General features: G+C 41.1%; 1 protein-coding gene across 2 annotated transcripts in view; it reads left to right on the top strand.

Annotated features, from left to right (window-relative positions):
• The window catches only part of LOC144503698 (endoplasmic reticulum junction formation protein lunapark-B-like), a 98,948-nt gene that overhangs the window by 32,656 nt on the left and 54,243 nt on the right, over positions 1 to 12,049 (top strand). For both annotated transcript variants that reach the window (XM_078228445.1, XM_078228446.1), the window contains exons 5-6: positions 2,698 to 2,756; positions 2,888 to 2,928. In XM_078228445.1, the coding sequence (XP_078084571.1) occupies positions 2,698 to 2,756; positions 2,888 to 2,928 (100 nt within the window). The remainder of the gene's footprint in view (positions 1 to 2,697; positions 2,757 to 2,887; positions 2,929 to 12,049) is intronic.

The following is a 12,049-nucleotide window of genomic DNA, read 5'->3' as shown; positions in this document are numbered from 1 at the left end:
CCACCATAGATATTCACTCCCGCTACCATCAGATACTGTAACTAGTGTGCACAAGCTGTGCTTCAGCAACTCACCAAAGCTTCTTCGATTAAACCCATAAAGAAAGACAATGGCAGCGGGTGCATGGAAACACCACCACTTCCAAGTAGTTTTTCCCACAGATCTAGCCATTCATTCATGGTCATTGGTTCAAAATTCAGCAACTCTCTGCTTAACAATAATGTCAGTGCCTTCAACAAGAAAAATGCTTATCACCAACTTCTAAAGGGCAACTTGAGGTGGCCAATAATAGGTGACCTTGCTTGTGACATATGCCCAGAATGAATAATATGAACACATTTAATGGGGTTTAATTTTAGTACATTGAAAGATTCTTGAATACTTCAACTGAGCTGCCCTTTCTCCATTGTAAATAATTCTCAACTTGATGTCTTCTGAAGTTCGGATACATTTAATGTCTGATATCGAATCAGTTGCCCTCATTTGTATCTGCAAAGCTGGGATATTCCCATTTCAGTTTCATGACCAGAATTGTGCATGGTAGTCCAAGTGGGACTGGACCAGTACTCTATGCTAGCTCACCCCTGGGACTCATTTTTCTTTGGCTATACAGAAGCACCTTTCTTTGAATATACTTGGCCCTCTGAAGACGGAATTGTCCACCAAGCTTAGTTGTTTTGACATTCAGTTTAGCAAAGATATTTTGACATACAATAATGCAGCTGCTTTCCCCAAGATTAAAATGTATTCTGGGGACCAACTGGTGACTCGGACCTTGTTTAAAGTGGTGTACAGTACTGATATGTAACTTGCAGCAAAATCATCAACAAATTTGCATTTTGTAATCTTTGGGGCAAAGGTTGTTACAGTCATCACCGTGGATCAAAGCTTTTATTCTTAACCTGTGTTCAAAAGTATCTTCTGTTTGTTGCATGTAAGGCATCTCATTCGCGCCACACAAATGTCAGGCAATGACCATCACCAATAAGAGACACTCTGACCACTGCCCCTTGACATTCAATGGTGTTATCATCACTGAATCCCCCACTGTCAACACCTTGATACCATTGACCAGAAACTCAACTGGAATTACCACATAAACACACTGGCTACAAGAGCAGGTCAGAGGCTAGGAATGCTGTGATGAGTAACTCGCCCTCCTCCCCAAAAGCAGTCCACCATCTACAAGGCACAAGTCAGGAGTGTGATGGAAAACCCCCCACTTGCCTGGATGGGTGCAGCTCAAGAAGCTTGGCACCATTCAGGAGAAAACAGCCCACTTGAGTGGCACCACATCCATAAACATCCACTCCCTCTGCCATCGACGCTCAGCAGCAGCAGTGTGTACTATCTACAAGATACACTGCAACAATTCACCAAAGATCCTTAGATAGCACCTTCCAAATCCATGACCACTTCCATCTAGAAGGACAAGGGCAGCTGATACAAGGGAACACTACGACCTGCATATTCCCCTCCAAGCCACTCACCATCCTGACTTGGAAACATATCGCCGTTCTTTCTCAGTCACTGGGTCAAAATCCTAGAAGTCCCTCCTTAATAGCATTATAGGTCAACCCAAGCATGTGGACTGCAGCATTTCAAGAAGACAGCTCACTATCACCTCCTCAAGGACAACTAGGGTTGGGCAATATTGCTGGCCAGCCAGTGACTTCCATGTCCCACGAATGAATTTTTAAAAAAATCTTCAGCTTTAAAATGAGAAAATAAAGCGCATTCTGTTTAGTCTAAGTCTACTTGGCAATCATGCAGTGTTGATATATAGTAGACAAAGTAGGCAATGCGCTGTATGATAACCAGAATTCTCCCTGATAAAAGCTGCTATTTTTGTCAAATTGCAAGAGGCACTTTGTCATTGTTGTCCCCACTACTGGTGTCTGAAGAGATTAGATCCACAAGTTTCCACGGGCCTAACAGCTACTAGGTGGAACTACCTACTGACTCTAGACACTTTCTATTCAGTACATGAATTTATATTTTTCAACATTGATCTGCAACGGTGGGCTTATAGAACTCCAGCTGATGTAAGCAAACTGTCACAGTGGTATGTTACTTGAACTCTATAATTATATACTCGTTCTTGTATATGTTCCTTGGACCCAAGATGACCGAGGTAGAAATACTAATTTTCCACACATATCCTTTCAGTTTAAAGCCTTTGACCTGTGGGCTCAAGTATGTCAAACACATTGCTGAGACAAACACATTGCTGAGACATGTCTTGTACCTTCAATGTTGAAATGTGCTGCTTCATTCACTGTAAGACACTATCCATTTTGGGCAAACTGCATTAATAAAAAGCATATAGCATATGCTGACTTGTGGGAGAAAAGGGAAACCAAAAAGATATGGAACTCCACCTTTACCAAACAACTTAAGCATGTCTTTTTGTTGGGATTGTAATTTATAGCTTCTATATTTAAGACATTTGTGGAATCTTTCACAATCTGAGCGAACACCCTATTATCCAATGATATTGGAGATGTTGGATAGCCATCCATTTTCTGGTTAATGTTCCCTCAGAAGATTTTGCTCACTGAAGTTAATAGGCAAACTATTGTACTGCATAATTATGTTCCAGTAAATTTTTTGTTATTTTAAATTTACTTTGTCTCATTTCTTTTTTTTCAGTCCCTGTCGTGTTTATGTGCTGCTCATGCTGATTGTGTTTTTCAGGGTATGGTTAATACGAAAAATATTGATTTGGCTGTTTTGCAAAAGAACTGAAAGGAACAGTGAGTTTTTAAACATCTCTGTAAAATATATAGTTTGTTTTTCTTGCATTTTATATTGTCTTGTAATTTTACAGTATTTTCCATTGTTTTTGAAAGCCACAAAACTGCTAATTCTTAACACTTTATTGCAGCTGAAGCTCTAGAAGATTTAAAAGTACAAAAAAAGAAAATTGTGAGTAACATTTTAAAATTCTGGGTTCTGCCTTTAAAACTATTTCACCAGAGGCATCTGCTGTCCCAGTTACTAACAAAGTAGTAGTTAAGTATAGTAAGCATCCAGGTAGCATTTAGTCCATTGGTTTTGGTATATTTTCCTGTATTGCTCCACTAATTGTAACCCAAGCATAATGTCCTGATGTGTAAGAGAAATATATTTAAAATTAAATATGTTAATTCTGTTTATTCATATTGCTAAGCATGTAATAATGGATTTTCCAATTTTAAAAATCAAACTCTGAATTCAAGTCTGGGTGTAATATCGAACTTTACTGTTTGAACCATTGCACGCTGGTTTCTGTCTGCTTGAAAAATGCTTGCCCAGATTTGAACGGGAGCAGCCATGCTAAAAGGCTGGTAATTGACATGTTGTCGTACATTAGGTTATCTAGAGGGTATCTTCAACCATGACTGTCCACAAAGAAAACAATAAATCAATTTGAGTAAAGTAAGACAAGTGAAAAAGCAGATTGACAGAGAAGATGCTCCAAAAACCAGAAGTCTTTTGCAGCTTAAGAGAGAGAACTATACAAAAACAAAGAGCAATTAAATCTTAGTTTATAACTGTTTTTTGAACATTAAACCTGTTTTGCAATCGATTGTCTCAATAAAGCTTAGTTTTTAATCGGATAATAACTCAACCACAGTTTTGGGGATCAGAATCGATCGCATACAACTGTTAACTGTAGAAAATGAAAGCCAGTTATTTAGCTGAATAATTGAAGGTAATTTATTTTGGCTGAGTGTTGGTCGTTTATATGTCATGTATGTATGTTTCTATTTGTCATTTCTATCTAAAATTTCAGTTTACTTTAGTGGAGGAAAAGGTTATAAAACTGAGCATGTTGAGAGCTGCATTAGCGACTTGGCCATTCATTGTGCATCAATGTGCAGTCATTTATATTTGTCTTGTAAACTGCGAAATTTCTGTCTAATACAATTTTGAAACATAGGACTTAGGAGCATGACGAGGCCATTCGGCCCTTCAAGCCTGCTCTGCCATTTAATAAAATCATGTCTGACCTAACTGTGATCTCAACTCCATTTTCCTGTCTGTTCCCTATAACCTTTAACTCCCTTGTCTATCAAAAATCTATTGCAGTCAGCATTGAATAGATTTGAAGACCCAGCCGCCACTTCTTTCTGGGGAAGAGAATTTCACAGACTAACCACCCTCTGAGAGAAAAAAAATTCTCCTCATCTGCATCTTAAAAGCATTCGAGGTTACTGTGATGGCTTTGTAGGATCGATTCTGTTAAGTACTTAATAATGGCTTTTAGAGACTAGCTTCTATACCCAATTAAGCTGTGCATATTAGTTCAGTATCTAATGCAACATACATTATTAGCTTTTACAGCTCTGCCAAGATTATAGATACTTAGCTGACATAGCACACAGTTTGAGTTTGGCTTTGAAAATTTTGACTAGATTTAGCAACTTTTCTAAAGGTTTACCAAATACTTAGTCAAACATAAGGATGAATGATGCATAAATTGACCTCTTTACTAGCAAAACCTTGGTTCAAGGCAAGCTTTCACTTATGGAATTAAAGTACTTTTTACTGGCGACTAGGACTGTATAATTTTAATTCTGGCAGTCTCACTCTATATCAACACTGTAGACTGTCAGGAAAATCACAGAATGGCTGGTGTATGAAATGCAAAATGTCACTCATAGCATAGAGTTGCATTTTAAAGTGGGGCCAAATAACATTGTTGAATTAATGAAGAGATGCTCTGCATCAAATCATGCTTTATTTGCTCCGGAATTAATTGACAGCTGGCACTGGGTCACTCAAAATACACATTCCAATCTCTAATTCCAACAGCCCATAGCTTAATAAGCACAAATGTACACAATGGGCCTGATTTTACCGAAACTTCGTGCCAGTTTTCGGGTGCGAAATCGCGGTAAAGTTGGGTGTCGGGCCTTTAACGCGATCTGCACCCGTATCCAAGCAGATCGCGCCTTTACCGACACCTAATTCGGGCGCAGGTCCGGCCCGCACCCGAATCGGGTGGCCTGACGATTTAAATGCATTTGCATGCATTTAAATCGACTTAATGAACCGCGCGCCCAACTCTACCGCCAAATCCCACTTTACCGTCTTCTGGCCCGATCTGCGTCCGCGCTGTTACCAACCTGCAAAATAAAAGTCTGAAGTCGCCGCTGCAGCCTCCGAAGAGCGGGATCAGAGACTGCAACGGCTCTCTGACCCAGGTCATCCTCTGGTCGGGGCGGGAGGAGGAGAGGGGGTGTGACGTATCATCCCCTGGGGGAGGGAGGAGAGGGGGTGTGACGTCTCATCCTCTGGTCGGGGGGGGAGGGGGTCGGCTGCCAGTCTGCGGCCGATGCCTTCTGGCACCATCACTGGTACACTACCAGCCTCAGATTACTCTTCCCCGCAGGGGCAAGAGAGCGGGAGAGATGGCCGAGCCCGGGTGCGTTCTGTCAGATTTTTTTCGAACTGCGCATGCGCAGTTCAGAGCTCTGATCGGTCCGACAGCGTTAAGCCCCAGCCATGGCACGGATCGGACTGGAGCCGGCAAAATGCGTATGGGCGCACTGGAAAGAGGATTCCAGGCGCGGATCTATTTGACACCCAGATTCGGCACTTAGGGGGGAATTTTACCATTTTGAGCCTATGTTTTGAAAAAGGAAAGTAGTCATTCCTTAAATAAAAGCAAAATAATACAGATGCTGGAAACCTGAAATAAAAACCGAAAATGCTGGGAAAACTCAGCAGGTCTGGTTGCACCTCTGGAGAGAGAAAGGGAATTAATGGGCACAGTTTTTAGGCAGAATGGCATAGCGGGCGGGAACAATGGTGTGAAAGCCACCATCCCCAAGGATTAGGGATTTAAAAAAAAGTTGAGGGGAAGCTCCCACGCAGAATTGAGTCTGTCCTGCCAGCAACTTTGTTTTAAAAGATTAGGGCACAGTTTTTGAAGGGTTCCCCGATTGGCGGGGGGGGGGGAAATTTTTTTAAAATGGAACTAACATATGATTCTATTCTCTGAACTGCCTCCCTCAGAGTGTGTGTGTGTGTACACAATCAGGTGTAAAGGCCTGATATTTAAATACATTCAAATGAGGATCCTAATGTTCAATGTTGGGATTCCCGTTACATTATTGGCAGGAGGGGCGGGGACAATCCGAATGGGAAATCCTGCAGGCATAAACTGCGTTTTGGTACACCAAACTTTTAAAATTTTCGATTTCCTGCTCCTGCTGCCAATCCCACCCCTCAAAATGGGAGCAGGAAATCTCCCCAATGTTTCAAGTCAGTATGACTCTTCAAAAAGTAGTCATTCATTGTTCAGTTTGAAAGATCAAGCAGAAAGGTGTGGCCTGGAAGGGGAGAACACTTCACAGTGCTGGCATCTAGTTTGGACCAAGCCAGGTTGACATACTGGATAAAGGTTGATTTCATCAAACCCTCACTGTCTTGTCTTCACAGTAGAAAATACAAATTGCATACCAGAAATAGAGAGGATCCAAGGGGCTAATAAGAGTGAGGAAATTTAACATCAGCAGAGAAAAGGTTTTGGAGAAAATTCAAGGGTTAAAATCAGGCAAATCCCCAGGCCTGATGGCCTAAACCCTAGGATACTAAAAGAGGTCGCTGCAGAGAGTGAATGCACAGGTTATAATTTTCCAAAAGGATTGAAAATTAGCAAATGTAACTTTGTAGGAAAGAGGCCAGTTAGTCTGCCATTCATCAAGAAATTGCTGGAACTCTTATTAAGGAATTCTTGATTTTAGAAAATCATAGTTTCTTCCAAAAAAATCATCATGGTTTTACAAAAGGGAAATAGTATTTGATATGTTTATTCGAGTTTTTGAGAATGTAACTAGTAGGATAGCTAAAGGGAAACCAGTGGATGTGGTATACTTGGATTTGCAAAAGACATTCAGTAAATTGCCACACAAAAGATAAGGGCTCATGGAGTAGAGGCTGAAATATTAGTATGGATAAAGGATCGGCTAACGGACAGGAAGCAGAGAGTTAGGAATAAGCAGATGGTTTTCAAATTGTCAGGCTTTGACTAGTGGTGTGGTACAAAGATCAGTGCTGGGGCCTTGGCTATTTGCAGTCTTTAGTTAGTCAAAGAACTGAGTGTAATGTATCCGTGTTTGCAGACAAAGCAAAGCTAAGTGGGGAATGTAAGCTGCAAGGTGGACACGGTGCGAAGAGTTATAGAGAGGTTAAGTGAGTGGGAAACAAAGTGGCAGATGGAGCATCATGTGGGGAAGTGTGAGGTTATAACATTGGTATTAAGAAAAGAAAGCTGAATATTTTTAAAAGGTGTGAAGCTTGTAAATGTCGATGTTCAGAGGGACCTGGGTGTACTTTTAAAAGGAACAAAAAGTTTGCATGCAGATGCAGAAAATAGTTAAGAAAGCATATGTTATGTTGGCATTTATTGCAAGAGGATTGGCACACCACACTAAGGAAATGTTGCTAAAATTGTGCAGAGCGCAAAAACCACACCTGGAGCACTGTGTGCAGTTTTGGTTTCCGTATTTAAGGAAGAATACATTTTATGATCAGATGAGGAGAGATTGATGGACTCCCCTATTTACCCACCTCTTTTACTGCAACTGTTTTTTTAAAAGTGATATGCTTGCCAATTCACCGTGTGTTTAACTGTTTCCATGCTGTGACTGTAAAAAACACACCCAGTTTCCTTAAATGTCTTTAAAAAGGTAGAAATGATAGGTTTTATGGTACTTAACCCAGTCCAAGTAAAATTAAGAAAACACATAATTTTCTCACACAAGTTCAACTTCACTCATAACAAGAATAGATTAAGTGATATTGCTAAAGTCCAATAAACATTTCAATTGCAGGTTGACAACTTGGATGAATCTAGGCTGAACTCACTGGTACACCTATGAAAGGATATAACTGCATTAGAAGCAGCTCAGGGAAGGTTCATGCGACTGATTCCTGGGATAAAGGGGTTATGTTATGAAGAAAGGTTGAGCAGGTTGGGCCTATACACATTGGAGTTTAGAAGAATGAGAAGTGATCTTATTGAAAAATATAAGATCCTGAGAGGACCTGACAAGGTGGATGATGACAGAATGTTTCTCCTTGTGGGGAAGTCGAGAACCAGAGAGGACAGTTTAAAAGTTAGGGGTGCCCTATTTAAGATAGATAAGGAGAATTTTTTTTCTCCAAGTGTCTGTGGAATTCTCTTCACCAGAGAGCTGTGGAGGCTGGTTCATTGAATCTGTTCAAGGCCGAGTTAATAGATTTTTGATCGGCATGGGGGTCAGATAGGAAAATGGAGTTGAAGCCACAATCCAATCAGCCATGAGCTTATTGAGTGGTGGAGAAAGCTTGAGAGCAAAATGGCCTACTTCTCCTTGTATTTACTTTTTTAAAAAAATCACTTGGTGATATCACTCTTTTGAAAGTCAGAAGTATAACTGGAGTGGGCTGTGAAAATGTTCAGACTGAAATAGTAAGGGACGCCTTTCTGAAGTTTGCGTTAAGGCGGATTTCTGGGGAAATTATAGGAACTATGCTGTGCTCCATTTCTCTCTCCAGGATTTGAGTTGCATTGTTATTGTGTCAAATCATATACGGAAACACATCTTGAAGTACTTCACAGGATGCTGACTGGAGAATAAAAAAACATAGAGAATAAAGTGCAGAAATGGGCAACAGATGATTGAAGAGAAGGGTGATAGCAAGGCTTTTGAAGATGGAGAAGTCGGTGATTTGCTAAAACTGTTCAGGGGTATGGTAGCTAAAGGAACAGATGGTGCTGAGGGTAGACCATTGTTCGAACATGTGCAGGAATGTGTCCCTGAAATTGAGTGAGGTCTTGGTCAGTTTTGAAGCTGGGGAGAAGGATCTGAGTCAGTTCACTGGAGTGTGGGGATGTGGACATTGGTATTGGATGCAGGATGTGGATTGCAATGAGTTCTAATTTTGTGGAAGGTGAAAGATGGAAGGAAAGCATTGGCAAAAACAAGCTGAGAGGTAATAACGCATGATGGCAGAAGAGGAGGTGTATGGGCAGAGACAGATGACATTTGAGATGAAAGGCAATGTTTCTAATAGCAGTTTGGATGAACGGAAAGAAGGTGAGCAGTATTCCAAAGTTCTGTGCTTCTGGTTTTAGCCTGAGGTACAACCAAGGAAGTTGGTTGATGGGCAGAAATATTTGTAAGAGTTGCAGAGAATGTTTTCAGTTTTGCTGACATTTAGCTAAAGGATCCTTTTTACTTCCCTTGGTTTTAATGTTGGGGCACATAATTGAAAAGAGTGATGATATCCTTGGGGTAGATGAAAGAGAAGAATATGGATCTGAGTGTCTCTGTACAAGTGAAAACTGAACCGACCCTTCTGAATAATGTCACCAAGGCATAATGCATAACAAAAGGGAAGGGGCAGAATGTAGCCTAGGATGTACAGCAAAGAAACCCACATGTGCATGTCCTTAGGAGTCACTGAAGGAGTCTGACTATTGGAACCAGAACCATAAGGACAGTGGAGTGAAATATTTGAGGAAGATTGTGCTGATGGGTGTTTCAAAGGCAGCAGAGAGTCCAAAGAGGGATTGTTCGAACATAAAATCATAAGAGATAGGAGCAGGAGTTGGCCATTTGGCACCTCAAACTTGTTCCACCATTCACTAAGATCCTAGCTGATTTGATTGTGGCCTATACACCACTATCCTGCCTGTCCCCTCCAAACGATCTGTCTAACTAAGCCTGAAATATATTCAGTAACCTCCACTGCTTGCTGGGGAAGAGAAATCCAAGCACTAATTACCTTCAGAGAAGAAATCCCTAGTTCTAGATTTCCCCCACAAAGGGAAACATCCTCTCAGCATCTACCATGTGAAGCCAAACTCAAATGAATTTAGGTCTAACCTGCTCAACCTTTCCTCACAAGACAAACCCCTTATCCCAGGAATCACCCTTATGAACCTTCTCTGAATTACTTCCAATGCAAGTACGGCCCTCCATAAGGTAACCAAAACTGTACACTGTACCCTAGGTGTGTTCTCATTATTGCCTTGGACAAACTTCCCTACTTTTATGCTGCAACTCCCTTGCAATGATGGTCCTTGCTATATCTGCATGCTGACTTTCCTGTGATTTATGTACAAGAACACCCGGATCCCTTCGTGCTGAAGTGTTCTGAATTATCTCCATTTAAATAATTTTCTGTTTTTCTATTCTTCCTGCCGAAGTGGACAACAACACATTTTCCCACAAATTCCATCTGTCAAATCTTTGCCAACTCACTTAACCTATCTATATCCCCTTGTGCACTGCATTCTCCTCACCATTTGCTTTCCTACCTTTCTTTATATCATCAGAAAATTTGGCTACAGCTCTTTTCCTTCATCCAGGTCCTTAATATAAATTGTAATAGTTGAGGCCCCAGCACTGACCTCTGGCACTCCGCTGGTTACAGTTTGCCATCCTGAAAATGACAGATTTATCCTGACTGTTTCCTGTTAGTTAACCATTCCCCTCTCCATGCTCATGCATCATCCACAACACCATAAGTGTAATAACTTTGTACGTGATACTTTATTGAATGCCTTTTGGAAATCCCATTGCACCACATCTAGTGGTTACCTTTCATCTACCCTGTTTGCTACATCCTCAAAGAGCCCGAAGAACTGTGCCAAATAGGATTTCCCCATCACAAAGCCATTTTGACTGTCTGATTGTACTATGATTTTCTCAATGTGTTCATGTCTTGCTACTTCCTCCTCAATAATGGCGTCTAGCATTTTGGAAGGTTAAAACCAATACATCCACTATCTCAGCAGCCACTTCTTTTAGCACCTTTGGATGAGGGCATCAGGTCAGCCTTCAGCAATATTGGTATCCCCATTACCTTTCCCTAGTGATGGTGATTGTTTTAAGTTCCTACCTCCCTGCCATTTCCTCATTTTCCATTATTTAGTTCCCCAGGCTCACCCTCTAAGAAATCAATGCTTACATTAGCTGCTCTTCTCCTTTTCTTATGCTTGTAGAAGCTTTTCTTGCTTTCTTTCTGTCATACTTCAATTTCTCCCTCTTTTTATTATTTTTAATTATTCTTTTAGCCATCCTTTGCTGGTTTCTAAAATTTTCCCAACCTTCTGGTGTGCTACTAATCTTTTCAGCATTGAATGCCTTTTCATTCAATTTCATACCACCCTCAACTTCCTTAGTTAGCCACGGATTGTGCATCCTCCTGGCAGAGTTTTTCTTTCTCAATGGAATGTATCTCTATCATCTTACCTTTTTAACCTGTTTACCCAATCCCCTGGGCAATTTAAGTAGCTTGCATAGAGGCTTGGTTGGTTCTGAAGCGCAAGTCTTCAGCACCACAGCCGGATGTTTAGGCCCAAAACCTCTGCTGTATCCAGTGCGCTCAACCATTTCTTGATATCACATGGAGTGAATTGACTTGACTGAAGACAGGCTTCTGTGATGATGAGGCCATCAGGAGGAGGCTGAAATGGGCATCCGTTTGCACTTCTGACTGAAGATAGTTGGAAATGCTTTAGCCTTATCCTTTGCACTCGTATGCCGGCTCAACCCCTTTGAGGGTCAGGATGTTCATAGAGACTCCCCTTCCTGCTAGGTGTTTAATTATCCACCACTGTTCAGAACTGGATTTGGCAGGACTGCGGAGCTTTGATCTAATCCATTGGTGTGGGTTCACTTACTTCATGCTGCTTCCATCTTTTAATATTCATGCAATCCTATGTTGCAGCTTATTTGGATTGAAACCAGCAGCCTGGTGCTGGTCCTGGTGTGCCCTTCTACTTTGCTCATTGGCTCAATGTTGGTATGTTGCCTTGATGGTACTGATAGAGAGTGAGCTATTAGGTTACGGATTGTAGCGAAATGCAATTCTGCTGCTGCTGATGGGCCACAACTCATGAATGTGCAATTTTGAACCATTCGATTTGTTCTAAATCTATCACATTTACCAAGGTGGTTGTGCTTTGATGTCTTCACTACAAGATTTAATCATTTTTTATGACTATTAAAAACCATAGTTAACCAAACCAGATTTTCCATCCATCGAATGACTGATCGCACTT

Source organism: Mustelus asterias, chromosome 14 (genome assembly GCF_964213995.1).
Source record: "Mustelus asterias chromosome 14, sMusAst1.hap1.1, whole genome shotgun sequence".
Lineage (NCBI taxonomy): Eukaryota > Metazoa > Chordata > Chondrichthyes > Carcharhiniformes > Triakidae > Mustelus > Mustelus asterias.
This window is presented reverse-complemented; position numbering and strand designations above follow the sequence as displayed.